This window comes from Bubalus kerabau, chromosome 14 (assembly GCF_029407905.1).
Source record: "Bubalus kerabau isolate K-KA32 ecotype Philippines breed swamp buffalo chromosome 14, PCC_UOA_SB_1v2, whole genome shotgun sequence".
In the NCBI taxonomy this organism is placed as follows: domain Eukaryota; kingdom Metazoa; phylum Chordata; class Mammalia; order Artiodactyla; family Bovidae; genus Bubalus; species Bubalus kerabau.
In genome coordinates this window covers 17,563,153-17,590,712 of record NC_073637.1, presented here as the reverse complement: position 1 = coordinate 17,590,712, position 27,560 = coordinate 17,563,153, and the positions used below count along the sequence as shown (strand labels likewise).

General features: G+C 42.1%; 4 protein-coding genes across 33 annotated transcripts in view; 1 reads left to right on the top strand and 3 right to left on the bottom strand.

The window, feature by feature from the left end:
- Window positions 1–17,115, bottom strand: part of TATDN1 (TatD DNase domain containing 1) — a 32,182-nt gene extending 15,067 nt beyond the window's left edge. Inside the window, exons 1-6 of one of the 9 annotated variants that reach the window (XM_055545868.1) lie at window positions 16,963–17,115; window positions 10,934–10,999; window positions 9,100–9,149; window positions 7,658–7,721; window positions 6,434–6,577; window positions 6,288–6,330 (exon numbers count right to left, since the gene is read on the bottom strand). In XM_055545868.1, coding sequence (XP_055401843.1) covers window positions 6,288–6,330; window positions 6,434–6,577; window positions 7,658–7,721; window positions 9,100–9,149; window positions 10,934–10,973 — 341 coding nt within the window. In that variant the 5' untranslated portion in view covers window positions 10,974–10,999; window positions 16,963–17,115. Of the gene's footprint in view, window positions 1–6,287; window positions 6,331–6,433; window positions 6,578–7,581; window positions 7,722–9,099; window positions 9,150–10,271; window positions 10,342–10,933; window positions 11,000–11,594; window positions 11,714–16,422; window positions 16,594–16,962 lie in introns of those variants that run through there. The other 8 variants (XM_055545864.1, XM_055545866.1, XM_055545867.1 and 5 more) reach the window with 8 other exon arrangements.
- On the bottom strand, window positions 10,301–10,828 carry LOC129626627 (mitochondrial import inner membrane translocase subunit Tim8 A-like). The gene has a single exon (XM_055545875.1). The coding sequence runs from the start codon at window positions 10,595–10,597 to the stop codon at window positions 10,301–10,303; it is 297 nt and encodes a 98-aa protein (XP_055401850.1). The 5' UTR covers window positions 10,598–10,828.
- On the top strand, window positions 16,524–23,764 carry NDUFB9 (NADH:ubiquinone oxidoreductase subunit B9). Its single transcript, XM_055545874.1, has 4 exons — window positions 16,524–16,681; window positions 19,739–19,931; window positions 20,496–20,609; window positions 23,548–23,764. Exons 1-4 carry the CDS (start codon window positions 16,581–16,583, stop codon window positions 23,677–23,679), a joined length of 540 nt encoding a protein of 179 aa, XP_055401849.1. The 5' UTR covers window positions 16,524–16,580; the 3' UTR covers window positions 23,680–23,764.
- Window positions 23,765–24,535: 771 nt separating this feature from the next.
- The window catches only part of MTSS1 (MTSS I-BAR domain containing 1), a 165,119-nt gene continuing 162,094 nt past the window's right edge, over window positions 24,536–27,560 (bottom strand). For all 22 annotated transcript variants that reach the window (XM_055545825.1, XM_055545830.1, XM_055545847.1 and 19 more), the window contains one exon: window positions 24,536–27,460. In XM_055545825.1, coding sequence (XP_055401800.1) covers window positions 26,760–27,460 — 701 coding nt within the window. In that variant the 3' untranslated portion in view covers window positions 24,536–26,759. The remainder of the gene's footprint in view (window positions 27,461–27,560) is intronic.

Here is a 27,560-nt window from a genome sequence, read left to right as displayed (position 1 = left end):
TTGAGCCTCTCTATTCCCTGAGACACAACAACATTGAAATTAGGCCAACTAATAATCCTACAACGAATGGCCTCTGAGTGTTCTAATAAAAGGAAGCATTTCGGGTCTCACACTTTAAATCAAAAGCTAGAAATATTTAAGATTAGCAAGGGAGGCACTTTTAATGCCAAGACAGACCAAAAGCTAGGCCTCTTGAGTCAGTTAGCCAAGTTGTAAACGCCAAGTTAAAGTTCCTAAAGGAAACAAAAGTGCTATTCCCCTGAATACACAAATGATAAGAAAGCAACACAGCCTTACTGCTGACATGGAGAAAGTTTTAGTGGTCTAGATATTAGATCACACCAGCCATAACATTCCCTTAAGCTAAATGCCTGATCCAGAGCAAGATCCTAATTAACTTCAGTTCTATGCAGGCTGAGAGAGGTGAGGAAGCTGCAGTAGGAAAGTCTGAGGCCAGCAGAGGGTGGTTTGTGAGGTTTAAGAAAACCTCTATGTTATCTCTATAACATAAAAGTACAAGATGAAGTTTGGGGTGGCTGCAGCAATTCTCAAAATAAGACAACCACGAAGTCTGGTTTAAAGGCGGTTTAAGAGGGAGGGGACATATGTATATGTATGGCTGATTCATGTTGATGCATGGCAGACACCATGACAATATTGTGAAGGAATTATCCTCCAATTAAAAATAAATTTTTTTTTAAAAAGTGCAAGGTGAAATAGCAAGTGCTCATGTAGAAGCTGCAGCAAGGTATCCAGAGATCTAGTGAAGATAATTAATGAAGGTCACTATACTCAACAACAGATTTTCAATGCAGATGAAACAGCTTTATGTTGAAAAAAAGATACCATCAAGGACTTTCATAGCTAGAGAGGAGAAGTCAATGCCTGGCTTCAAAGGTTACACTCACACTCTTGTCAGAGGCTAATGCAACTAGTGACTTTTAAGTTGAAGCCAATATTCATTTACCAACCTGAAAATTCTAGGACCCTTAAGAATTATGCTAGGACTTCCCTGGTGGTCCAGTGGTTAAGACTCTCTGATTCCACTGCAGGGTGCATGGGTTCGATCTCTGGTCAGGGTAGTTCCTCATGCCACGTGATGCGGCCAAAACAGTGTGGGGGTTGGGAGGGGTGGGAAGGGAAAGGAGAAAAAAAGAATTATGCTAAAAATCTACTCTGCCTATGCTCTACAAAGGGAATAACAAAAGCCTGCTACTGCTACTGCTAAGTCGCTTCAGTCGTGTCCGACTCTGCGACCCCATAGATGGCAGCCCAGCAGGCTCCTCTGTCCCTGGGATTCTCCAGTCAAGAATACTGGAGTGGGTTGCCATTTCCTTCTCCAACACAGGAAAGTGAAAAGTGAAAGTGAAGTCGCTCAGTCGTGTCCGACTCTTCGCGACCCCATGGACTGCAGCCTACCAGGCTCCTCCGCCCATGGGATTTTCCAGGCAAGAGTACTGGAGTGGGGTGCCATTGCCTTCTCTGAACAAAAGCCTGGATGAGAGCATATGTTTACAACATGGTTTACTGAATATTTTAAGTGCACTGCTGAAGACAATGCTCAGAAAAAGAGATCCCTTTCAAAATACTACAGCTCACTGACAGTGCACCCGCTCACCCCAGAGTACCGATGGGGACGTACAGTGAGATTCACGTTGTTTTCATGCCTGCTAACACAACTTCCATTCTGCAGCCCATGGATCAAGGAGTGATTTTTACTTTCTAGTCTTATTATTTAAGAAAAACATTTTGTAAAGTTATAGCTGCCATAGATAACAATTCCTCTGATGGATCTGGCCAAAATAAACTGAAAACCTAGAAAGGTTCTCCATTCTAGATGCCATTAAGAACACTCATGATTTGTGGGAAAAGGTCTAAATCTCAACATTAACAGGAGTTTGGAAGAAGTTGATTTCAACCCTCATAGATGACCCTGAGGGGTTTAAACCTTGAGTGGAGGAAGTAACTACAGATGTGATGAAAATAGCAAGAGAACCAGAATTAGAAGCAGGGCCTAAAGATGTGACTGAACTGCATCATCTTATGATAAAACTTTAATGGATGAGAAGTTGCTTTGTATGGATGAGCAAAGAAAGTTGTTTCTTGAGATGAAATCTATTCCCGGTGAAGATGCTGTGAAGACTGCTGAAATGACATGACATAAACTGAGTTTGATAAAGCAGTGGCAGGGTTTTAGAGAACTGACTCCTATTTTGAAAGAGGTTCTACTGTGGGTAAAATGCTACCACATGACACTGCATGCTACAGAGAAACAGTTCGTGATAGGAAGAGTCAATCAATGCAGCAAACTTCATCATTGTCTTATTTTAAGAAATTGCTGCAGCCACCACCCTGATCAGTCAACAACCATCAACACTGAGGCAAGACCCTCTACCAGCAAAAAGCCAGCAAAAAGACTGGCTGAAGTCTCAGATGATGGTTAGCAATGAAATGGTTAGCTTCATTTTTCAGCAATGAAGCATTTTTAAAGTCTGTATAGTGTTTTTTAAGACATAATCCTATCACATACTTGACAGACTACGATACAGTGTGAACCTAACTTTTATATGCACTGGGAAACTAAAGCATGCCCGTGACTTGCTTTGTTGTGATGGTCTGGAACTGAACCCCTGATATCTCCGAGGAATGCCTGTAATTTGGCTTGATGTAAATCCAAAACCCAAGCATTCCAGCAGTACACCTTAATCCGGTGTTAATCCTGCCTCAGCCAAATGGGAGAGTGAGACACTCCATGCCATCAGCCCTTATGTTCCTTAAAGCCCCAAATGATTATTTTGAAATTCTGTCTGATGTCTGATTAAATATGACTGCACAGTATCAACATTCTAAAATCCCAAGAAAAATACCTAAAGCAAATTCTTCCCACTCAAATGAACATAACTCTTAACCTGAAACAAAGAAAGGAGTGCAGCACCAGGCAAAGCAACCGAAAAAGGAGGGTATGCTTAAAGGCTAATCTTTCCATATCTAAATCAGGTCTTTTCCTTATCTACTTGCTTTTCTTTTCTTCTCTTTAAAAAAAAACTTTTCAAAAGCCCCAAACGAAAACTATAGCCAGTGTCTTCTTTTAGGATGGCAGTATTTCTAACACTTTTTCAGTACTGACTCTGTCGGGCACAGCACAAGGGACTTAACACACTAAGTGTTAAGAAAGGTATCCCCGTTTTGAAGATGAGGAAATTGAAATTTACGAAGGAAGACACCAAAAGGCAGATATGATTCAAACATAAAGATCTGCTGACTCAAAAGGTCTTATTTTTAATACAATGTTATCTATTGCCTTTTTTTGTTTGTTTTTTCAGGTATTTTGTCTAGCATAGTATCAGGTTTGTTTGTTTTTTTTTTGGTGTTGCCTCTCCTTACTCCATTATACTAATTTATTTTCTATTTGTCTCTTCTCATACATCATTTTCCTGACTATACATTTTTACTTTAAAAAGCAAAACAGTGACAAATTGCACACTAGTAATTGTGTCAGATGGACAACTGGCATATGTAAGCACAGACCAAAGTCTAAATTCTTCCAACAGACTCAACAGTAAAAGCTGAATTATAAACTTTTTATCCATGATGCTCTATAGGAATCAAAAAGATGCCTCCCTCATTATTAAAAATTCTGTGCACATTTACATCATGCTCAGAGTACTGTGCTAGGTGGCATAGGAACTAGAACATGAGGAAGACTTGGTCTGTGCCTTTGAAGAACTCAGACGCTAATGCGTTGTAAGAGTGGAAGGGGTTAACACAAACCCACTTATTACAGTGTGAGAAATGTTGAAACAAGGACAGAGTGCTACGTGGCAGAGAATAGGGGTGATGCTGTCGGTACACCTTATGGGAAAGGAGGAAGCAAAGGCACATAACATAGCTATCTGTTTCTATGACAACAATCCAAATACAATCACTACTGGTGTGTGTTTTTTTTAACTGTCATTTGATGTTTTGTAAGAAAATGAAATCTCAAACTGAACTGCCCATCTATTTAAAATTTCTACGGTACTTTAGTTTGTCCTTAGCTTTACCTGCTCTGGAAGAGACCTCGGTCACATCCTGTCACCTCAGCAAAGCCATCTGACTGCCCCAGAAAGTGAGTCCTTCCCTCTGCTGTTCACATACTTTCTGATAGCTTTTCCAACCAATTTAATTATTTATGTCCTCTATTGTCTGTAGAGGCATAAGAACCAAGCCTTTTTTTAAAATTTTATTTAATTGGAGGATAATTTACAATATTGTGATGGTTTTTGCCATATTTATTCTTCTTTGTATCAGACCGAGGAGACACTTGATAATCATTGACTTAACCAACGGAATTTAACTCTGTCTTACAGGACAGCACCTGGACAACTGGCATGTGTGCTGAAGCATGAACTATACATTGTCGTTTAGTCGCTAAGTCCTGTCTGACTCTTTCTGACCCCATGGACTGTAGCCTGTTAGGCTCCTCTGTCCGTGGGATTTCCCAGACAAGAATACCGGAGAGGGTTGCCATTTCCTTCTGCAGGGGATCTTCCCAACACAGGGAAGCTCTCAAACCTGAGTCTCCTGCACTGGCGGGCGGGTTCTTTACCACTGACCCACCACAGGCGCCCATGAACTATGCACTGCTATACAAATACTGTTTTTAAGTTCTGATCTCAAGATGATGGTGAAGCATCTGCAGAGCTGATACTATCAGTGTTTTCATGTAACACATGCAAAAATCAGGTTAAAGCATTTCGGTTGCATATCAGAATCAGTTTATGTCATCTGGATAAAGTCAAGGGCAAGAAATCTTGGGGGACTCTGCCACTGTTCTTGATGATCACACCACATGATCTGTTCACTGCCTGAGGCTCATCTCGACCAAAAACAGCCATGAAAGTGGAGGTATTATGACCTGCAGGCTTAACCTAAGAAACTATTACAGACAACTGCTCCTCTATTTAAGTGTGAATATGTGAATTTCTAAGGTTAAGCGAACTGACCTACATGGTATTCAGGAGAGGTACAGAGATTTAGTAATCCTACCAGTAATCAGTCAGTGTCCCTGAAAAAACACAGCAAATAACAAGCTACCAACTAAACAGCTCTGAAAGGCTCTATTACCATGGAGCCTGAAAGGAAGAGTCCATAGAACATCACCCCATCATGTCACGTGGTTATGGTCCTTCAGGCATTCTGGACCCTGGAGTCCAGGGTACGACAGACTCGCTGTCAGTCTGCTCCTCACTGCAGGCACTTCACGTGGGCCAGACACACTGGGGCTTGTGCAGGCGGGGGAGCGCAGGAGGAAGCATGCTTCTGGCAGGCATAACTTACAAAGCCCCTTCAGGCCACCAAGCACTGGCTTAATCCAAGATCATATGACAAAAATGGCTATTAAATATTATGAGCAAGCTAGACAGTATCTGAAGAGAGAATCTGATCCAGACTCCTCTGTCTTGTTTGAGAACCTAAGCAGGATGAAGGGCTGCTTATTCTTAAATGCTCGAGGAGCAGATATTACACCTTATTTATAGTTCTGTATGCTATGAGTTCCCAGCAGGTTCTGGCACATACCACTCCATAAATATTCGCTGAATAGATGAATACCTAAATTAGCCTCCTCCAGAAGCTCATCCTGTTTTACCATCTGATAATACACTGTACCTGAAACTCAACAAAATGCTTAGGTCCTAAATTAAGCCCATGACACAATTTTTCTTTTCAGCCTTCAACACAACCCAACAGTCTGGCAACAGGAACTCCAACTAACAGCTATAGGCAATGGTATTATAGGAGGTCTCTGAAGCTTGTGAGCTTGGCGTTTTCTCAGAAGACACCACCCTCAACATGGCTCCTACAAAAGGATTCGCAACTTCCAATCACAATATCCAAAGCCCAACAAGAGTGAAATATGCTTTTGTAGCTTTGGTAATTGACCCTATACTCTTTTTTAAAAATATCTTTTAAGTCATATGCCCCACGACTGAATTTATTTCACCGGAATTGTTCATGTATGAATGCACTTATTATCAAACAAAAAATCAAAAGTCTAGCATGTAAAAATCATCCCTGTTTCTAATAAATTAGATGGTTAAACCAATAGGGAACCGCATTCTTCCACACCTCACAAATTCCATACAAGCGTGCATGGAATCTGTTTCGCTTAACTTCTTATATACAAAAGGAAAAAAACAAAACAAAACTCTGAAGCTTAACCCAGCTACATTCTGAACTGATAAAAACTGTTTAAAAACCACCCTTAAGATTTTACAAAAATTTCTAAAGACAATAAATTTCCTTACTTGAGCTGAGTATCTTTGGAACAAAACTGTAGTCGGTCAAAATCTTTAAAAGATAAAAAAGAATCAAGAATTACTCATGACCTGTAAAGAACAAATCAGCTATTTTCCCAAACTGAGTCACACCAACGGGATGAGTTGACACTGACCAAGTCCACATTCCCCTATGGCTACAACCTTCCCCTTGTTGCTTTCAGCAAGATTCAGCAACTCCATCAGGTAACGATCAGGGTCATTCTTTTCGAATTCATCACATCTTGTAGGATGACACCCAACGGTGCTGAAAAACATATCTAGCACAAAATAATGCTTAGGATTATTTTCAAAGTATTTTCCCGTATTTATATTTAATATGAAAAAAGAATATCACATAATTTCAACTGGTCCATTTTTAACAATACCCATAAACTAGTCAAACTATCAGAAATGCACTAGATTAATCACATAAGAATTTTTGGAATACTAATGCCATTTTTGGACATGAATATGAAAACTGCTTTAACATGCAGAGGAGTGGAAGAACCGAGAACTTTTAAAAGCCTATCTGGGGATAACGAGTAAGGAAGGTACTATGGAAATAATATTATATATGGAAGGTAATATTCTTATACACATCAAAAGCCTCTGGGAAGATGTTTTTAGGACTTTAATCACTAAAGCGTCAGTGAATCCTGAAGTATGCATTTTCAAAAGATTTCAATAAATAACGGCTTTTAATGAATAAATCAGTATTTTGAAAAATAACATGGAATGCCTAATTCTTTAGTGTCAAGCACATGAAGTATGCTCCTGGCCCCTCCCCAGCAAAAACAAACAACAAAAAGGTTAAGTAAACAAACGCCAGATAAAGGAGGGTGTTTTATATAACTAGGGTTCTTGTAGGAATCAACTCCAAAACTTTATGTTCATATGCCTGTATTTATTTAGCCTATAAAGTGAGCATATGAAGGGTTATATACTAAATTATGACTTGCATTCCTGGGGTCTTACACAGTGTCTCTGATCTGAATGATTAATATTTTAATAAATGATCTTTTGTAGCTTAAGTTAAAGAGCAAATAAAAAGCAACTCATATCTTAAACATATTACAGTATACACACAAAAATTCTGTATCGGGAATATCTGAGGTTAAATTCTATGCCTAGTGAACTTAATTCTCATTAACTGAAATCTTAAAATAATCCTTATTAAATACAAGAGGGCTCATCTGATATGACAATGGGCACTTTGAATCTTTTCATCTTAATCAGTCTATCTTCCTGCTGTGTCTACAGTCATGATATGCTGTATCTGTACCTGAGGCAGTTCTCAGAAAGACTTCTTCAAAATAACTTAATTCACATTGTGGGAGGTAAGAGTAATATGAGGATACCATTTGTTTGTGCCAAATGCAGTGCAGCTTCACTGTCTTGTAGATTTCCACCTGTAATCATAAACTGAAACAGAAAGGAGTAAAATAAGTCCACTTTAACAGAGTGTCAGCAAGTTTCCCAAACATGCTTTCCTGCTTTTTTCCCCAAAACGCTTCTCTCTCTTCGACTGTCACACACCAACCTGCAGAACTCAACTGGTCACTTTTTAAAACTGAGGTTTATTTAACTTACAAGCAGTAGCTACTAAGTGCCCTGATATCACACTATGGAACTTAAATCTTCATATATATATGTCTGTGTGTGTGTATATATATGTATATATATATAGTTTATTTACTCATTATTTTTATTTTTGGCTGGGCTGGTCTTCATAGCTGTGCGGGCTTTTTTCTAGTTGTGGTGAGCGGGGGCTGCTCTCTGGTTTTGGTGCTGGAGTTTCTCATTGTGGGGGACTGTCTTGTCGCAGAGCCTGGGCTCTAGGGTGTGTGGGCTCAGTAGTTGCGGCTCCCAGCTCTAAAGCACATGCTCAACCAGCGGTTTAGCTGCTTCACAGCATGTGGGATTTCCCAGATCAGGGATCAAACTTTTGTCTTCTGTACTGGCAGGTGGATTCTTTACCACTGAACTACCAGGAAGCCTTATGGAACTCAAATCTTATTCCCTATGCTCATGTGTGGGCTAGCTTGCTACTTTAAAAAATACCAGTTAAAGAGAAATATCTATTCAAACAATTTGACACTGAGCTAAAATTCATTTGCTTAGAACTCTGTAAAAGTAGTAGGAATTCTCCTGATTATCAAATTATTACCATAAAAATTAAAGTGTTCTCACAGTTGCTTGAAATGTTGTACATAGTATAAAAGCTAAACACAGTGATTAGAGATATATCTTTTTGATGACTGCTTGCTGCTGCTGCTAAGTCGCTTCAGTCGTGTCCAACTCTATGCGACCCCATAGATGGCAGCCCACCAGGCTCCCCCGTCCCTGGGAGTCTCCAGGCAAGAACACTGGAGTCGGTTGCCATTTCCTTCTCCAATGCATGAAAGTGAAAAGGGAAAGTGAAGTCGCTCTGTCATGTCCAGCTCCTAAGGACCCCATGGACTGCAGCCTGCTTACTTCTAATCAAAGCTAAATTATGTTATAAAATCTACTAATAGTTGCCCCTTAAGAAACCTGGTAATTCAGATGGGTTTTAAAAAACTTCTTCAAGAAGACTTGGCCATTTACTAAATTTCTGATCGCATGGAAGAACCACCCACAAGGTGTGTGTCACTTAAACTGATGAGAACATAATATTTTGATATTTTATTTCATTAACTTGCTAATATAACAATACATATCACAAAATGCTAAGTGTGGCATTGGCTCTTTCTCATTGCAGTATTTTAACCAATATTTAGGTTTTTTTTTTTAAATCATAATAACAAAAATGAAACCTTACCTTTTTAACACCAATCTGAACAGCTCTCTCTATTACGTCCTGTAAGTCATCTGCAAGAGATGAAGCCCACATTAAAATCTGGTAAATAAAAACTCACTTACCTATAATTTAATTATCCTATATTGAATACATAGAAATCACAGTTACTAAATCAAAGTGAAATCAGTACTATTTGATAAGTGCTTATCATATAATAAGACCTAGCAATACCTTAAGAAAAAAAAAAAAGAAACCCATATAAGGCAAAATAGGTGAACTGTACTTCTGTTTTGTTGATCAAAAGGGCGAAAAGTCTGGGTTTACGGTTTGCTTTTTTTTATTTAGAAGCTTTTATTTCAATGATGAAAAGATGTAGTATATGGAAACTATACTGATTTACAATAGGCGTGCACCTCTACCTGATACTGCTGTTAGTTTCTAACTGGCCCAAATCTTAATTTTCTTATTTAGGCACATCTTTATAAACTTTTTTGGACCCTGATATTCAGAATAAGTTAACTTCTTCCTTGTGGCAGTTTAGTATGAAAATTATGTTCACTGGCTAGCTTCCTTTAACTAAAGGCCTCTAGACTCTCAGGCAACCTGTCTTAGCTTGAGACCATACTTTATATAGATATTTAAGTGAATCACAGTATAAGGGAGGGAGATAATCCAGAAAGTTGGAATGTACTGTATGAACATACCATACATTTTTGCCATCACCCATAGTCAAACACTAGATAAGGAGGCCTACAGTTAAGTACCAAATTACTCTTCCCAGACTGCTGCCCTGAGACACAAAGATGTACACTGGTATCCCCAGAAATCTGAAATGAACCCACACAAAAAACAAATTAACAGATTATTACCTATGTGGTCCCACTGTCAAATTATAAAGCAATTCCACTATTAAAATTATAGGAAGCAGTTAATGGGACTACGAGAAAAGCTTCGTCCCACATACAGTAATATTCATCTAGTTTTCCATTCATCTATCAGCTGTTTTCACAAGATTAGCATTAAAAAAAACACAACCCCAAACACATCTAACCCTCAAATCCCCGCCCACACCAAATACTGGTCTTTGTGCATTCTGAGAGGGCAGGATGTCCCAAGAGTGATGAAGGTGGGAGCCAATTCCCCTACAGCCTTCTTCAACCATCCCATCAACTGCTCTTCATTTCTCGAACTACCTTTCTTTTCCAAAGAGGTAATGCTGAGGTCAGTCAGAAAGGCTTTCTGAGAAGCCTGCCCTGGATTTCTGCGTCTGCTCCAGTCGTTTCACGATGAACCGGCTTGTATCAATGAAGCGCTCAACGCAGTTCACGAGACAGGCCTCAGCCCGGCTGTCCAACCTTGGTCCAGGCTTGTCCACGCACTTCTCCCAGCAAAGTTCCGTCATCTGGTGCACCAGCTGCTGAAAGCGCTGCTTCTGGGTCTCCACCTCGATGAAATGCCGCAGCTGCGGGTCGACTGAGCCCATACCCAACGCGGAGAAGGACGACGAGGAGGGATCCATCCCAGCGCCGCCCCGCGGCCGGAGACAGACGCCGCCCAACTCACGTGCCTCCGCGGCGGAACCGGAAGCACTATGGCTTGCCTTTTATGCATATGGTTATCTCAATTTCCATGTTCAAAGTTTTATACTTTATAACATTTTGTGACAATAGCTAGTTTACACATGTTCATGATCGTGGTTTACCAATATAGCTGATATGGGTTTCACTTTGTTTACAGTTTTATCCAAGACGCACAATAAGTCCTTTAATATTTCAGTTTTAAGGGTGGGTTAAGCTTTTTATGCTCTTGAGTCAGAAAATGTCTTCATAAATAGCTTAACAAAAGAAAAGTTTACCTTGATGCTTTTGAACCCCCCTATAAATTCCTCTGAACATAGGATCTGTCAAGTTGATACCAATATCTGTGGAAAGCAAAAACAAAACAAAACATATAATCATGGAGGGCCTCTATTTGAAATTTTTACTTTAAATAAAAGGTCCAGTTACTAACTTTTTCATTCACACAAAATCTAAGTGCCTATTGCTTGTCAGTCACTGTGCTAGACACTTGGGATACCAAGATGAAAGCCAGTAGTCCTGCTCTCAAGAAACTCACTGCAGAACTGGGAAGGCATACCCCTTAATAGCCAATTAAGACATTACAATTAGGGGACTTCCCTGGTGGTCCAGTAGTCAAGAATCTGCCTTGCAATGCAAGAGATGCAAGTTCAATCCCTGGTTGGGGAACTAAGATCCCATATGCCATGAAGCAACTAAGCCCACCAGCCACAACTACAGAGTCCAGAGATTCAGTGTGCCACAACTAAGATCTGACACAGGATCTTAAATATTGAAATAAACAAGTTGTTTTTTTTTAAATAAAGAAATCACAAGTAGATACTAGCACTGTGGGACACACAAGAGGACCACCCAGCTTAGTCTGCTAGTTAGTCCAGAAGAAGCTTCCAGAAAGAAGCACTTCTTGAACTGAATCTTCAAGGATGAGTTGGGAGTTACCCAGCAGAAGACAGGAAACTCCAGATAAGAGGAAGCAGCAGAAATAAATCATCAGGGGTCTGAAATAGCACAGTGATCGTGAAGAATGGGAGTGACCAGAAAAGGGCAGACTCAACCATGTTACAGATACTTGTCTTTAAAACACCAGATGCACCAAGAAGCGCTGATGGCTTCCAAGACTGGAATTCTGGACCTCTCGTTCTGGTGTTTTTGTAGAAGGTGGGATCTGAATGGGGCAAATGGAGTCAGGATAGTTCATCTGGAAACAGTCAAGTGTTCCTACTTGAAATGACGAGAACCTGAATTAGGGTAATACAAGTGAAGATGCAGAGAGGGCAATAAATTATTGTCTTTATTCACCAAATAGTTATGAATACCAACACTATGCCAAATATTATGTAAGGAGTTAGGGGGTACAGAAATGAACAAGACCTGTCACTTGGTCCCAGCCTTCTAGGAATTTACAGTCTATATAGGAACTGCAAATAACATTTGTGATATAAAATAAAGTGGTTTGACAGAAAACAAAATTATATAATACAATTATCCTTCAATAAAAAAATAAATTAAAAAAAAAACACAAAAAATAAGCTGGACTGTAAGCAACATGAGGCAAGACGTGTTTATCTTCTTCAATGCTGTATCCCTAGAACCTAGCATAATGGTTGGTATATAGTAGGAGCTTTATATACTTTTAAGCCTGTAAATAATCACTTTACAGCTTTGTGCTTCAGAGCGCCAAGAAGGAGCACAGTTTTGGCAAGAATGATGAAAAGGCTCCACAGAAGATCTAGATCTTGTAGAAAGCTAAAGCTTAAATGCTGACAGACAGAAAGGGCATCCCACATAGAGGGGTGTGTAGAAGTCTGGAAGATATTCACTGTGCTGTAGAGGTTCACAGTGGAGAGTGATTTTACAGTCCCTCTCTTCTTTTAACCTCTCCCCTCCCTGCAAACCCCTGCCCCCAACATCCAGTAATGTCTGTATTCATTTCTAGTCGTCACACTGAGGGGAGCGCTCCTGACAGTTCCTAAGAGCCCCAGCTGGTTGACCCCCCAGGATCAACCTGAGGTTGAGGTAATTGTTATTAATTACTGCCAGCTGCTCTCTCACTGGTTCATCTGATGGGAGTGAGCACAGAGGCTACGAGATGGGCATCTTCTAAACCTCTGCTTTTCAAATGAGGGGTATTCCAGAGTATGTAACACCCTGAGATTTCCTGAAGTATCCATTTTACTTTGGAAAATCTTGGGGATAACATAGCCTTTAATTTTAGAAGGGCACTATATTATTTCAAAGTTAAACAAGACATCCAGAGAAGTTCTGTAAAGGCATCAAGATTTACATACCACTGCCGCCACCCCTATCACCCGGAGGTATATCCTTCACTCCGGGTCCTTAAGTGACCTTTGTGGGTGAGTTTTAGAGCAGGAGGGCTTCCCTGGTGGCTCAGCTGGTAAAGAATCCACCTGCAATGTGTAAGACCTGGATTCGATCCCTGGGTTGGGAAGATCCCTTGGAGAAAGGAATGGCTACTCACTCCAGTATTCTGGCGTGGAGAATTCCATGTACAGAGGAGCCTGGTAGGCTACAGTCCATGGGATTGCAAAGAATCAGACTGAGTGACTTTCCTTTTTAGAGCAGGAACTCACCATCATTGAAAAGGGAGCTTCCACTCCATTCCAAATTTTACCACTTTGCAATGATTAAGTATAGATTCTTATTGCTATTCAGATTGAGAAGACTTGTGGTATGATATGCAGACAATGTCACAGAAATTAGTCTTAAGTATAACCTAAGATACAATGTTGAAGTGTCTCCTAGGAGGGAGCAATATTTCCCATAAAACACAAATACTTCTGCTTCCTGCCCTCCTTCCCCAGATTAGAAACACAGGCAGCCATTGGTTATGCAATTTGAAAAGGGGGTAATGTAGGATTACAACCTGGGGATAGTCAGCTGTCCTAAATAAAAATCTAAGGTTGCTTTTATAACATGGTTTAATTTTCTATTATTAAAAAAAAAAAAAGTTGGCCATGCCGTTTGGCTTATGGGACCTCAGTTGCCCAACCAGGGACTGAACCTCAGCCATGGCAATGAAAGCACTGAATTCCACCCACTAGACCACCAGGGAACTTCCTCCACTGGTGTAATTTTTCATGCAACTGCTACATGTAAAGCTTGTTCATGGAACAACTGTCCATGGGTCTAACAGGTTGTTTTCCAAAGTATTGCTCATGAATACTATAGGCAGAAATTTGTGTAGTGGGTCATAGGCAGAACTTTTTAAACAGCATGGAATAAACTCACATAACAAAGATAGAATGCCTAGTATGATCCCATTTTTGTTATAAAAAGACACATCTGATATGTTTGCCTATTTTTATGTCTCTGTATAAATTTAAAAATTATGGAAGGATATAAACTTTAAACATTGTTTACCCCTGGAGAGTGGAAATGAAGAGCATACAGAAAGAAATGTTTCAATTAAACCCACCTTCTGTAAGAAGTCTTTTCTAGCTTATCTGGTTGAGATTCCTTTATCAATTTTCTTACCACCTATACTAAAATTACACATCTTTTACCCACTCATTCATACTTCCACTGAACAGTCACTGTACTAAATAAGCCCCTGGGAAACAAAGACAAATACCACAAATACCACGAAGTATCTGCCTTAAAAGAGTGTAGACTAATGGGAAAGGCAGATACATAAGTATTTTAATTATAAAATAATGTGGTAAAGTAAAGGGTAGGTAAAAATCAACCAGGCAAGAGGATATCAGAGACAGAAGGGACATTATGGTCCCAAACTGTCACTCTAAAACCTTTTCAGAAGGAAGAAACAACACCTCCAAGTGTTTACAGAGCATAAAAAGGATACGGTTGGAAAAGCGGGCAGGGCCAGACCACAGAAAGGCTTTGTATGCTATTCTGTATGCTAGGTCGCTTCGGCCGTGTCTGACCCTTTGCGACGCCACGAACTGTAGCCCACCAAGCTCCTCTGTCCGTGGAATTCTCCATGCTAGAATATACGGGAGTGGGCTGCCATTTCCTTCTGCAATGCTATGTTAAGGCACTTCAACTATGCTGAGGACAGTAACTAAAAGATCTGAAGCAGAAGAAACATGTAGCTGACTTTTTTATACAGACCACTCTGGAGGCTAGAGAAGGGATTAAAGAGACATAACTCAAGGCAAGGATTAAGTTTTTATTACAAACACAGAACTTTTAAAAAGTGTGTTTCCTTTTCTTTGTGGAGGGTTTCGGTGGCTCTCACCCCATCTACCCCATCAATTATATCACAGATTGTAATAAAGAGGCCGAGAGACACTGCACCTGCAAAGTGTCTACAACTTCTGAGGACCTACCTGTACTCCACCCCAGGCTCTCCCACAGTATTTTAAGAAACCTCTTTTGTGGCACTTTAAGGTGCCACTTAAACACTCTCCCCTGCATTTGCTTTGACTGTACATACCTCTCCAGCCTGAAAACTAACTGTACCACTAGATTCTTTATAATTCCACATACTTAGCACAATATCTTTATAAAAAAAATTTTGCCCAAAACAACTCTTAGATCTAAGTTTATAATCCTAACCTCTTTGAATGCAAGACATTTCCAACTGACCAGTAACTGTCTCCACCTGATGTCCTGTAAGATTCTCAGATTTACCTAATCCAAATGGATTTCCTTACATCTCCCACCCACTTCAGGCTTCCATTTCATATTGAGGTATTTATCCCAACCCTGAATCATGTTTACTCTCCCTTACTTGTTGTAAACTCTCAGCCACTAAACGCCGCATCTGTACCTCTCCCCCATTTCTCTCTCCCTTTTCCAATGCCCTTGCTGAAGTTCCGATATGCTTCCCTGCCTCTCCCTGTGACCTATCAAACCTACACAACAGCTGTCATTTTCCCACTTCAAGTGACTAGAAAGTTCACAAAGAAGGCACATGCCCTGCTTTACCCACTGCTGTATCCCACAGCCCAAGGCTCCCAATGTGAAACTGGCATCCAATGATTTGCTTAAGGTATGCTCCTTGTCAAAAGCCTCCAGTGAACCTCCACTCTATACACAGTACAATTAAACTCAGCAACACATTCAAGTCCCACGTCAGCCTTCCAATCCTAGCTCTCACAATATCCGTGCCCTCCCCTCGCCCCCGCCCCCCACCTTTCCTGAGTGCCTGGTACTAAATACGCTTACTCCTTTAGTTCCTGTCGAATTCTTCCTCTCTTGTTCTACCGATGCTGAATGGTTAGTGTACTTGCCAAGTACAGAACTCGCTTCTCTTCCCATTGTGTTTTCCAGTTTCCCCACCAGATGGTGATGCCAGCAGATTAAGGACAGATCTGTGTTCCTAGGACGATGCCTGGCCCACCAGAGGCGCTCAGTAAATGTGATATGAACTATGATACGAATACAGTGAGTGAACGCGTCCCTCGAAGCCATACCCCATCCTCCTCTCCGCCAAACAAGCGGGAAGGGGTGGGAGGTGCACGTAGGCTAGAGGCGAATACAAAGTCTGGCTTTGAGTTTTTCAGTAGTTGTTCTTTTTTTCTTTTTATTGAATACAACATATTGGAAAGAGCACAAGTCATAACTGCGAAGTTCGTCAATTTTCACAAGTAAGTACACCGGTGAAGCCAGCACCCAGACTGAGCACCAGATCATTACCAGCACCCAGAGGCCTCCCCGCGCCCTCTTGCGCGGAGTGCACGTTCAACCCGGCAAAGAGCTGGAGAGCTCACGTCCTGGGCCCTCTAGCAGCGGTGCGCGATGCCCGGGAATCGAAATGCCCCATATCCTGGCAAACGCTTACCCACGAATTTGAAACGACTCATGACTGCAGCCCCAGGTTCTCCTCGACGGAAGCGGAAAAGTCCATCTATCGCCCCGCCCCCCAGCAGCCCCGCCCCCTCGCCGCTGACATCCGGCTTCCCGGCAGCCCCCAGGGCCGCTGAAGGTGAGCCGGCTGTCATGGCGTTCTTGTCGTCGGCCGCCTATCTGACCCACCAGCAGAAGGTGCTGCGGCTTTATAAGCGGGCGCTGCGACACCTGGAATCATGGTGCATCCACAGGTGGGAGATGGGGACCCAGAGTGCGGGGAGGTGACCCCGGGGGCTCCCACAGAGGCCGAGAGGCCCTGGTACCGGGCGGCTCAAGGACTTAGGGGACGGGGTGGGAACGCGGCTCCTCGCCCCCAAAGCCCGCCTCTAGACCCGGGTTCGAATGCGGAATTCATCGCCCACATCTGGAAGACCTTGAAGACTTGTTTATCTAGCTCGGGCCTCGGTTTTCTAATCAGGAAAACGGACGCGGTACCCACGCAGAGGGTTGCATAACAAGAGAAAGAAAGTACCACAGATGGACTTTGCTGTGCCTCCAGCGCTCACTCAATAATAGCTTCCATTCGTGACCGCGTTCCTAATATTGGCAGTCATAACAAGTGCGTTCTTTTCTTTAGTTCTCGCACCTCTGGGAGTTAGGGATGATTTAGCCTTGTTTTATAGATGAGAAAAGGCAAGAGAATAACTTGCTCAAGGCCCTACAGCTGGTAAGTGGCCTAGCCAGGATTAAAACTCAGGTGTCTTAACTCTAAAGCATCATCATCACCCCCACCCCACCCCCATCAGCTTTCCTCTTCATAGCTTCATCCCACATAATTCTTTACCTCCCACATAATTTTTTTCTTTTCCTCTCTTGTCCATCTGGAACTAGTCTTACAACACAATTTTAGAACCCAGTCTTAAAACATGGATTTTTGTGATCTAAGTGCAGTGCGTGCTGGGGTAACAACCCAAGATGTATGAATGCAGGGGCTCTACTCCCTTGGCAGAATCCTCAAACCTAGTCTAAGGAGAAGGGCTTCTGAGGAAAACATCTAAGCAATAGGAAACTGAGTATGTCTGAAAAAGCTGTGAAGGGCATCCCTGAAGCCCAGATTTTATATATTTGGGATGATTGTAAGTCATCGGCTTACTTCTCTTTGCTAGGCAGCAGGATGGCCAGGTTCAAGGCTGTAGGGTTCGTTACTTTCCTAAGTTTTTTTATTCATGTCAGAATTTGCCGTTCAGGTTCTATGCTGGCTGATGAATAAATAAATATTAACAAGGCTTTTTTTCTCAGCTGTTGCAGTTTATAGATTATTGGGAAAGATGGACATATGTAAACAGCATAGAGAATTATCAGTTTTATAAGATGAAGGAAGTCAAGCCATCAAGAATTTAGGCAGTGCTGAACTACATCTGGGAATGTTAATATTAGCCTTGGAGGAAAGGATAAATGTAGTTAACCATGATAACACTAACTCAGCGTTCCTTTAAATCTCCTAACATCTTTTCTCTGTACTTTCCTGATATTTTTTTTCTTCCATTTGCCCTCACAGTGCTATTTATTCTGCATGGGTCCATCCTAGATGCTTGATTATCGCTGTATATACACTGTGCAGCCTCATCTATTGTTGGGACTTGTCTCTAGAGCAGTATTTCCAACTATTTGTTAGATTACCTACAGTGCTCTGAAGCTGAACTTATTTTTATTTTCACTACCTCATTTTGACTCTTCCCAAATTCCCTGTCTCAGCTAATGGCATTACTAGTAATATAGTCACTCAGCTTTAAGTCTTAGTATTATTTTCAGGTGCTCAAAACTTACCCCTCTGCCAGAGTCATACACATACATACTTATATGCCATGTACAACTGGACCTTGATTTTTGTAAATTCTCATCCCACTGTAATAATATTAGTAGTTGACATTGAGCACTGAGGATGTACCCAGCACTGTGTGAAGTGTGTTCATATGTTTTAGCTTATCACATCTTTAAGGACAGCCTGAAGATACAGATAATGTTATTAACACTTTAATGGAGGAAGAACCCATGGCCTAAAGACTTTAAGTAATTTACCCTAGATCACACAGCTAGTAACTGCAGAGCTAAGATTCAGTCTTAAGCAATCTGACTCCATAGCCTGCTCTCATAAATTTGTAGTCTAAATGTTTCTCTCCTGTCACCATCCGTCACTGTGGCCTGCTTCAGACCCTTATTATCTATGGCCTGTATTATCAAAGCCCTGTTATTACTGAGCCATAAAAAAAGAATGAAATAATGCCATTTGTAGCAACATGGATGACCCTAGAGATGATTATACTAAGTGAAGTAAGTCAAAAAGACAAGACTAATATGATATCACTTATATTTGGAATCTAAAATATACAAATGAATTTAATTACGAAACAGACAAAACAAATTTATGGTTACCAAAGGGGAAGTTGGGGTGGAGGTATAAATTAGGAGTTTGAGATTAGCAGATACAGACTATTGTCTATAACAAGGATCTACTGTATGGCACAGGGAATTATATTCAGTATCTTATAATCTATAATGGAAGAGAATATGAAAAAGTATATGTATGAATATGAAAAGTATGTATAACTGATTCACTTTGCTGTACACCAGAAACTAATGCAACACTGTAAATCAGCTATTGTTTTAAAAATTAATAAAAAAAATTTTAAGCCCCATAAATGATCTCTGCATCTGTGGCAGCCCACTCAAGTATCCTTGTCTGGAAAATCTCATGGACAGAGGAGCCTGGTGGGCTACAGTCAATGGGGTTGCAAAGAGTCAGACACGACTGAGGAACAGTTTCACTAACACTTTCTGGAACCTGACCAGAACTTGCCTAAGGTCATGCAGCTAGTGTCAAATTCAGAATTTGAACCCGGGTCTGTTTTGAGCCACACTGTTGCCACCGTGTTAATATCTGCCTTCCACATGTCTGTGTCCAGAGTTTAGATCAGTGTCTAGAACAAGGTAGGAGGAAGTTCAGTAAGTTGTCATTCAATGAATTGAATGATCCTCCTATAGAGGAGATGAGGAAAGAGGTTAGGCTGTGTTTATTAATAGGCTGTGTTTATTACTACAATAGTTTTTTGCTGCTGGTGTTTGGAGGGGGACTGCCAAGAAAGCTGTCATAATGATGCGGCCGCTCCATTGACAGGGTCCGGGGAGGGGCTGGGAAGTTGCAATACTCACCTGGGAGGCATTAGTGGAAGTACTGCCTCTTGTCAGATAGTTCTACTGCCCAATCGAGTAGATTACGTTTCTAATCTCCAAAACCATTTTGGTTTAAGGGATAAATACCGGTACTTTGCCTGCTTGTTGAGAGCCCGGTTTGATGAACATAAGAATGAAAAGGACATGGTGAAGGCCACCCAGCTGCTGAGGGAGGCAGAGGAAGAATTCTGGCATGGTCAGCATCCCCAGCCGTATATCTTCCCTGAGTCTCCAGGGGGCACCGCCTATGAGAGATACGAGTGTTACAAGGTAGGTGAGGACCACAGGTGTGTCGAATTTCAAACCTCAGCCCTGGAAACCACTCGCCTTTTTAAGGGCAGCTAGATTTCTTTTCTGACAGTTACACATTTTTTTCAGTGTCAAGTTTTCTCTCTCCCAGATGCCATCAAGACTTTTCTTTCCAAACTCAGAGCCAGGGTCTTGCAGTAAACTCTTTGACAAAGGAAAGTCCTTAAGGAATGGGTAAATAACTCATTTTTGGATCTTGAAGTTAAGCAGTTTCAATTGATGCTTAGTATTCTAAGTGGTATTTCCAAATAACGTAAAGCCACATTGGATGTTTAGAGAGCTCGGGTAGGGGAGGGACGATCCCAGTTCTCTTTGGACTGATCTTGCTGTTTTTCAGCCGTAGGTTGTTTCAGTCTAAGGTGTTGTCCTTTATTTTGGTCCTCTGCTGTACGGCTTAGTGTCAGAAGCAAGTCTGGTACTTAGAATTGTTATAAAAATGCATTGATTTTTGTCTCCTGAGAAGGCCCTCCCTGTGACATGTAAATGTGTTCTGTGGAGTGACGCTGTGATTTCCCCTCTTGACAGGTTCCCGAGTGGTGCTTAGATGATTGGCATCCTTCGGAAAAGGCGATGTATCCTGACTACTTTGCTAAGAGAGAGCAGTGGAAGAAACTGCGGAGGGAGAGCTGGGAGCGGGAGGTGAGTCTTGCCTATACTTTCTCTTTCAGGTTGTGTTCAATACAACATTTACAACCACCTTAGAAATAGGTTAAACGTGTTTTCTGGTCTTCGGGCTTTTCTGTTCTTTAATTTTACTTTTCCTTCTTCCCCTCCATAATCCTTTGCTTGACTTTCCTCTACTCTATAATCTTTTAACCTTCTCCACCAGCACCTTGGGTATTTTTCCACTCATGATGACTGATTTATATATGTATTTAAAACGTACTCATTTTTTGGCTGTGCTGGGTCTTCATTGCTATGAGGACTTTTCTCTAGTTGCGGCAAGCAGGGGATACTCTCTAGTTGCCATTTGCAGATTTCTCATCGCGGTGGCTTTTGTTGTTGTTGAGCGTGGACTCGAAGGCATGTCGGCTTCAGTAGCTGCAGCTCCCAGGCTCTAGAGAACAGCCTCAATACTTGTGATACATGAGCTTAGTTGCTCTGTAGCATGTGGAATCTCCCTGGATCAGGGATTGAACCTGTATCTGGTGCATTGGCAGGTGAATTCTTCACCACTGAGCCACTAGGGAAGCCCTGATTTTTATTTTAAAAAATTCAGTCTTGCTGTAGTGTGAAAAAATAAATTGGAGAGGGCGTGTGAAGAAGGGAGGAGACCGGTCTGGGTTATTGCAGTAGTTTCGTCCAGAGATTACACAGCTGGCACTAGGATGGGTACGGTGGGTGTGGAAGGAAGCAGCTCCAGGATATTGTTTGCAGGGATGTGGAGAGGGATTGGATTGGGGTGAGGGGACCGTGTGGAGTGAAGGACAGGGGAGAATCAAGAATGATTTCCAGGTTTTAAGCTTCAGCATGTGGAGTTTGGTGGTGGTGTTTATTGAGATAGGGAAGAGAAGAGAAAACAGATGCCAGAGGACAATCAGGTGTTCAGTTTTAAATGTTGAAAATGTTAAAGCTGAGAATGCTGTGAGACATCTGGTGCAGGTGTCAGAGGGTGACTTTGGATGTGCAGATTTGGAACTCAGAGGAGAGATTTGGGCTCAGAACAGAAATGGGGGCGTTATCAATTGTTTTAAAAGCCACAGAAGGGGGAATAGGGGGCCTCTTCCCAGTTCCCTCTCCACAGCAGAGGAAGTGGATTAAGTGGAGGCTGGCGGAGAGCCACAGAAAGGTTTGAGATCCTTAGATCCAAGAGAAAGTGTTTCAGGAATAGTGGCCAGGGCCAGTCATCTTTGACGTGGACTAGAGTCCTGGAAATAAGGTCGAAAGGTGTTAGTTACAGAAAGGGCAGTAGTGGCCCTGACTTGAGCTTACCTGTCACACAAAGATTGATTGGAAGCTGAGGAGGAGAAAACAGGAGGGAGAGATGGCTCTTGAACATTTGCTGAGGAGAATGAAGAAATGGGGCAGTAACTGGAGACCGAGAGATTACTTTCTTTTAAAATAATAATGCATATGTGCTGGTGAGATTTGGGGTGAGGGAGAGTCTGGTAATGCCGAATTGAGATGGAACAGGTACAGAAGGAAAATTTTTAAGGATTCCAAGCCTGTGTGGGGGTCTTTGAAAGGAGAAGGGATTCTTCCTCCATTCTTATTGGACAGAAGCTGTAGGTAAATACTTTTGGGTTAGAAGTTTTGATAATGGGGAAATGACAGACTTTCATGTGCTGGCTTCTCTTTTTTAAGTGAAGTAAGGAAAAGCCAGGGAGTGGGCAAAGCATGTTTGCAGAACATGGAAAGGGTGTGATAATCATGGGCCAGAGGATGAGCTTGCTAGAGAGGAGCAGGAAGATTGCTATGGGGTGCTGAAGGCCCATGTGAGCCTGGGAATAGATGCGTTGTGACTCCAGTTTGTTGCAGAATTTCTTTTTCTCTTTAGTAATACTAAGCTGTACGGGTGCAGGCCTGCAGGTAGACGGTGTGGCTATTCTCTGTCAAGAGCGACAAGGAATTGAACTTACTCCATAGGGAGTGATTTTTGTGATGGAGTGTAGTCTAGCTGGATCAAGTAGGGAGGTACCCAGGAGACTCATGCAGAGAAGGGCAAGTCATGTGGGAGAACGTGTGAACTGGTAGCCTCTATGAGTTCAAGAAGTTATTTTCAAGGGGCCTTTAAGTAAATGAGCTGGAAGAGGCCACTGGTTACTGGGATATTGGGTTACTTGAAATCATGATTTTGTGATCAAGGAGGGTAGTGTTTTCCAAGTAGTATGTGAGCATTTGGCAACTTGAGGTGTGTTTGTTCATGGAGAGCAGCAGATTCATTCTGCAGTTGACCGCTTTGGTAACCTCTCCCCAAAACTTTCCTCCTTTACTTATTCCATCGACATTGTTAAACAGCACATGTCCTGCAGCCCAGGTTTGCCACAACCCAGAATTGGTTTTCTGTAGGGAGGTTCAAAAAATCATGGCTCTGGAATGTGGGTGCCTTGGGTCTCCTCCTCTGTTAGGGCAGTGGTGGTCTCGGAGGTTCGCTGGAACAAGGGGTGGCTGGGCAGCAGAGGGCAGGACTGAGCACGTTTGTACCTGATTGCTATTTGGAGGGCTTTTAAATTAACATCCCTAGTGTATTCAAATGGAGGTTTCTTAACAGTGCTTTTGGAGACCACTTTGCAGAGACACGAGAACACGGAGGGTGGTGAGGTGAAGGGGCCATAACAAGGGGAACTTGGAGTAGTAATTGTCAGGGTTTCGCTTAATGAGTAGGCGGTAGGGTAGGAGGGTTTGTTCTCAGCTTTGCTGTTTTAAGAATGGGAAAACCTTGAAGGAGAACAGCTTTTGTATCCGAGTTAAAATATGGGCATAAAAATAATGCAGTTCTGTATAAACAACCCTTTTCTATAGTGAGGATCAGAGTGTCAAGTGACACAGTAGAAACAACGCTGACACCGCTCCACAGCAGAGGTCGGACCGTCAGCTCGACTTCTTTTCTAATTGTTCTTCCTTACCTCTCTTCTAGGTGAAGCAGCTGCAGGAGGAAACCCCAATTGGTGGTCCCCGAACTGAAGCTTTGCCCCCAGCCCGAAAGCAAGGTGACTTGCCCCCTCTGTGGTGGCATATCGTGACCAGACCCCGGGAGCGGCCCATGTAGAGAGGAAGATGCCTCATGGTCACACTCGCGAGTGAGATGAGTTAACGGGACACACACTTGCCCTAATAAAATAACTCCACCTGTATGACTGACGTGTTCTTCAGAGCAGTGACATGCCAGGCGACTGGGCCGCTCTCCTTTTCTTAGCGGTTACACATATAAAGAAAAGTATGTGAAATGTAGTCGGTCAGATGTGTTCTGTTCTTCCCCATTAAGTCATATTGATAAATATGCTATCAAGGGAAAACTACACAGCAGAACCAGATACAAGATTTACTTGAATAAACCTGAGTTGACGGCTTCACTCAGCTGTAATGAGTAGAAGGCATAAGAGGCTAAGAGAAAGCATGCCAGTAGTGAGGGTGTAAGATAACTTTTCTGTCCTAGATTCCACTCATGGAATTTTAGGTTTGATTAAGGGACCACTTTTAAGAAGCACACATTCAGCAAATAAGCATGCAGTTTATGGGGTTCTCAGGATTGGAGTTTGGTGGCTGGGGTTAAAGCATTTGATCTGAACGGCACTTTTGTGACAGTCATTTCAAAGGCAGTTTCCCAGCTTTGCTTCCTCTACTGTAGCTTGGATTGTCTGCAGACACAAAGGTAAGGGTGGCAAAAACGAAATGAAGTTTTTTGTTTTTTTTCATAAAGGTAAAGCCATTTTAGAAATTCAACCAAACCCTGCTAGTTTCAGTTCTTAGTAACTCACTGGAACTGTTAACATTAAACTCACTGGAACCTAACACTTAGGTCAGGCAACTAAATGTTCTTAGGGTGCACAGAAATGTTTCAGCCCATCTTCTAACATTTGACCAAGACCTCAGCCTAAATTTTAATAAGACTTGAAATGCAGGGCTTTTTTTTCTAGTGGTTCTTTATTTATAATGTAGGCTGAAGCAACTGTTACAAGGTAGAAGGGAGACAGTCACACAAGTGTTATTTATACAAGTTTAGAACAAAAAACTGCACAGGGAGAGGTCAACTCTCAGTACAAACTAGCAACTAAACCACAATAATTTACCTTTAGAAACAATTTCTTTATTTTTAGCTGTGACACTGCTTTTACAATATGCAAAAACACAAACAGAACTACCCAAGGCGTTTTGTCACATTCTTTCTACATTGAATTTGGCAACATTTTATATTAAATTTATTCAGATTATACTAACGTTTAAAAACTAAACAAGTGAAAAGCTGTACCAAGGTACAGTTACATCCATTTATTTCAAAGGTTTAAAATACCACTTTTATCTAACGTAATTACCTTGCAGTGATTTCTGCTTTTGCAAAAACCATCTCAAGCATCATCTGCACAATGCATCAGCTACTTGTAGTCGTCAAGATTGGTGGGCTAAACCACAGGCACTACTGTTGCTTAGATTCTGTAAAAGGAGCTTGTTTTTCAAAGAAAAAAAGCTTAAATAGTTTCTAATCATCATGCCTTTGCTTTAAAGCCATAACATAAAATGTCCTTGAGCGATCACAGCAGTGTTAAATGTTAATATATAGAACAGTGACTATACAGGTATGTTTCTTTCACATCCAATGCAGTTATGTATTAAAGCATAAGAGTATGTAGCCGAAGCTTAGCACCAACAGAGATCTGCAGGCCCTGGGGGACCTGCCAGGCTCTTTCTCCTTGAGAGGTTTGGTCCCAAATGAGCACTTTCAACTGACCCCACTAAGAGGCTGGCTTTTTTTTAAAAAAAAAAAAACACCGATAGAGTCCCCAAATGTGATCCCTTTAAATCTACAAATCTCTGTTGGCTTTAGGGGATGGGCATTATAACAAATTTAACTTTCACTTAAAAAAGAAAAGACAGAAATCCATTCCAAAAAACATTACCTAGAATATAAAAAAGAGGACAGTATAGTGGTCAGATTCCAGGTGACAAGAAAGAAATCCTCCTCTCCAATGTTTAGTATGAAGCCAGTTAACTGCCACTTATTTAAAAGAAGATAAGAAAAACAAGCCCCCAGACTGGTAAACACATTGGCAAGTTGCTCGACTCCAAGCTGGTTACCCTTGTTAAATCCGCTCGAGTTCTTTCAAAATATTTGGGCTTTTCAACGCACCCAGCCTGCTGGGCACAGTTAAGTAAAAGGCATTTGCTATATCTAAGAATTCCCTGCTATCATTTTTAAATGTTTTCACATTTTTAAAACTGCCTTACCATTTTGGATGCATTTGGACTCAATGAAAGTAGGTATAACAGACGAGTAACTGAAGTGGGGGTTCTATGTCTACCGGGTGGCGGCCGCATGCACAGGACTGGAGGTGGGTGCTGTGTGCAGTCAGGAGGAATCGTGGGAGAAAGGAAGTCCTTAAACACCCTACAGAAACAAACACTGCAATCCAGTATGGCTTATTCGGATGCATTTACCATGAAGCTACTAGAAATTCAACCTACGAGGCTACCCTTAAACGTAACAGGATCGGCTATGTTGACGGTGTGCCCCTCCCCCGACCCTCCCCCCAATCCCAACACAGTCTACCATTTCCAGAGTTACTTCACTCCAGATATTGCTCATCAACTGACTCCCGCATTTCTCATCCCGAAAGTAGTTTGCTTGGATAAGGATTTTTACTCCTTATCCATTTTGTTTGTACATTAAAATAACTTGAATTTGCTCCTAAGCCAGACTACTACAATGCATCTACAAAAGCTTGCAGGAAAACAAAAGAAAAAAAGCTAAGTATAGTTATCCTTTCTTCTGAAATCACTAACTTTGTGGTTCCCCTGCCCGACCTCCCCCCGCCCTTATGCATTTAAAATTTTACAAAGACTTGTAAAAAAGTTAAATGGAATTTGGCACCTTCAGAAAAATCAAAAGGGAAACTTAAGATTAAAATGTGCAGAAAGAAAACTGTTGATATTTACAAATTAAAAGATCAAGGTTATGTCAGTTACGTATGTTGCTTTTAATTCTTATCTAAAGGTGTACTTTCAAAAGAGCTGTGTTCTGAGTTGCCTACAAAATCTTTTGATTATAGATTGGAATGGATCAAGACAAATTAGGTCTTATTAATTAGACAGTTCATTCCCCACTGGCAACATTTCTTGTGAGCCTAAGAGAGCCTAAGAGAAGCGCGGGGCTGAGCGGTCATTTGTCGTGGTCTTCTTCAGTTTCACGCCTCTTCGGATGGCGTTCAGCATGTCTTCTCCTTGCGGGACGTCCCTCGGGCTCACATCTGCAGGGTCGCTCTCTGGAACCTGGCCTGGCGAGGCAGTGGCACTTGGGGGATCCCTCTCCTGGTCTTCGGCCTCGCTTTCTGGAATCGCCTGTCTGTGCTCCTCGGGGATGCTCGGCTTTGGGCCTGGAAGAGGGGGGTTGATGGAGGCTTGGCCGCTCCACATTGAGGTGGGCACACTGGTGACACCTTGAGGGCTCTCAGCCACAGACGGCGACTCTGGGCTGTGCTCACCCCGCTCCTCAGGCCCATCTGGAGGGGCTGGCAGCACCCCAGGGAGGTCTGGGACCGTGGGGGTCTTAACAGGGATCACGGGTGTCTTGATGGGGATGGGACCGGCTCCTATGGTCCCCCGGCGGACAGAAGGCTTGGTGGAAGGGGTCCGTCGGATAGTTGCAACCCCTGGGGTGACCATAGCAGGTCCAAGGGTGGTGGGAAGGCCCGCGGTCGAGGCCGGGCGCTTGGCTTGGAACATCCTTCGATAGGACTGGCTGATGTCGCTGTTTCTCGGGATGGTGGAGGATTTGTCAAACTCCTGCTGATCGGCCTCCTGGTCACCACTTACAGAGAAATAATCGTAATCTGAAACTGATTATAGGATCCGATTAGAAATCTCCAAGGTGGTGGCTGTGCTTTTTCATTCTCTGCGTTGGGAGGACAGAAGGCCCCAGAGGCCAGGCACTTCACC

Excerpts from the sequence above, each read along its gene's own strand:
- LOC129626627 (XM_055545875.1), bottom strand. The coding sequence starts at position 10,597 with ATGGATCCCTCCTCGTCGTCCTTCTCCGCGTTGGGTATGGGCTCAGTC.
- NDUFB9 (XM_055545874.1), top strand. The coding sequence starts at position 16,581 with ATGGCGTTCTTGTCGTCGGCCGCCTATCTGACCCACCAGCAGAAGGTG. Across the intron at positions 16,682-19,738 it reads GAATCATGGTGCATCCACAG|GGATAAATACCGGTACTTTG; the intron begins GTGGGAGATGGG and ends TTTTGGTTTAAG. Across the intron at positions 19,932-20,495 it reads AGAGATACGAGTGTTACAAG|GTTCCCGAGTGGTGCTTAGA; the intron begins GTAGGTGAGGAC and ends CCCTCTTGACAG.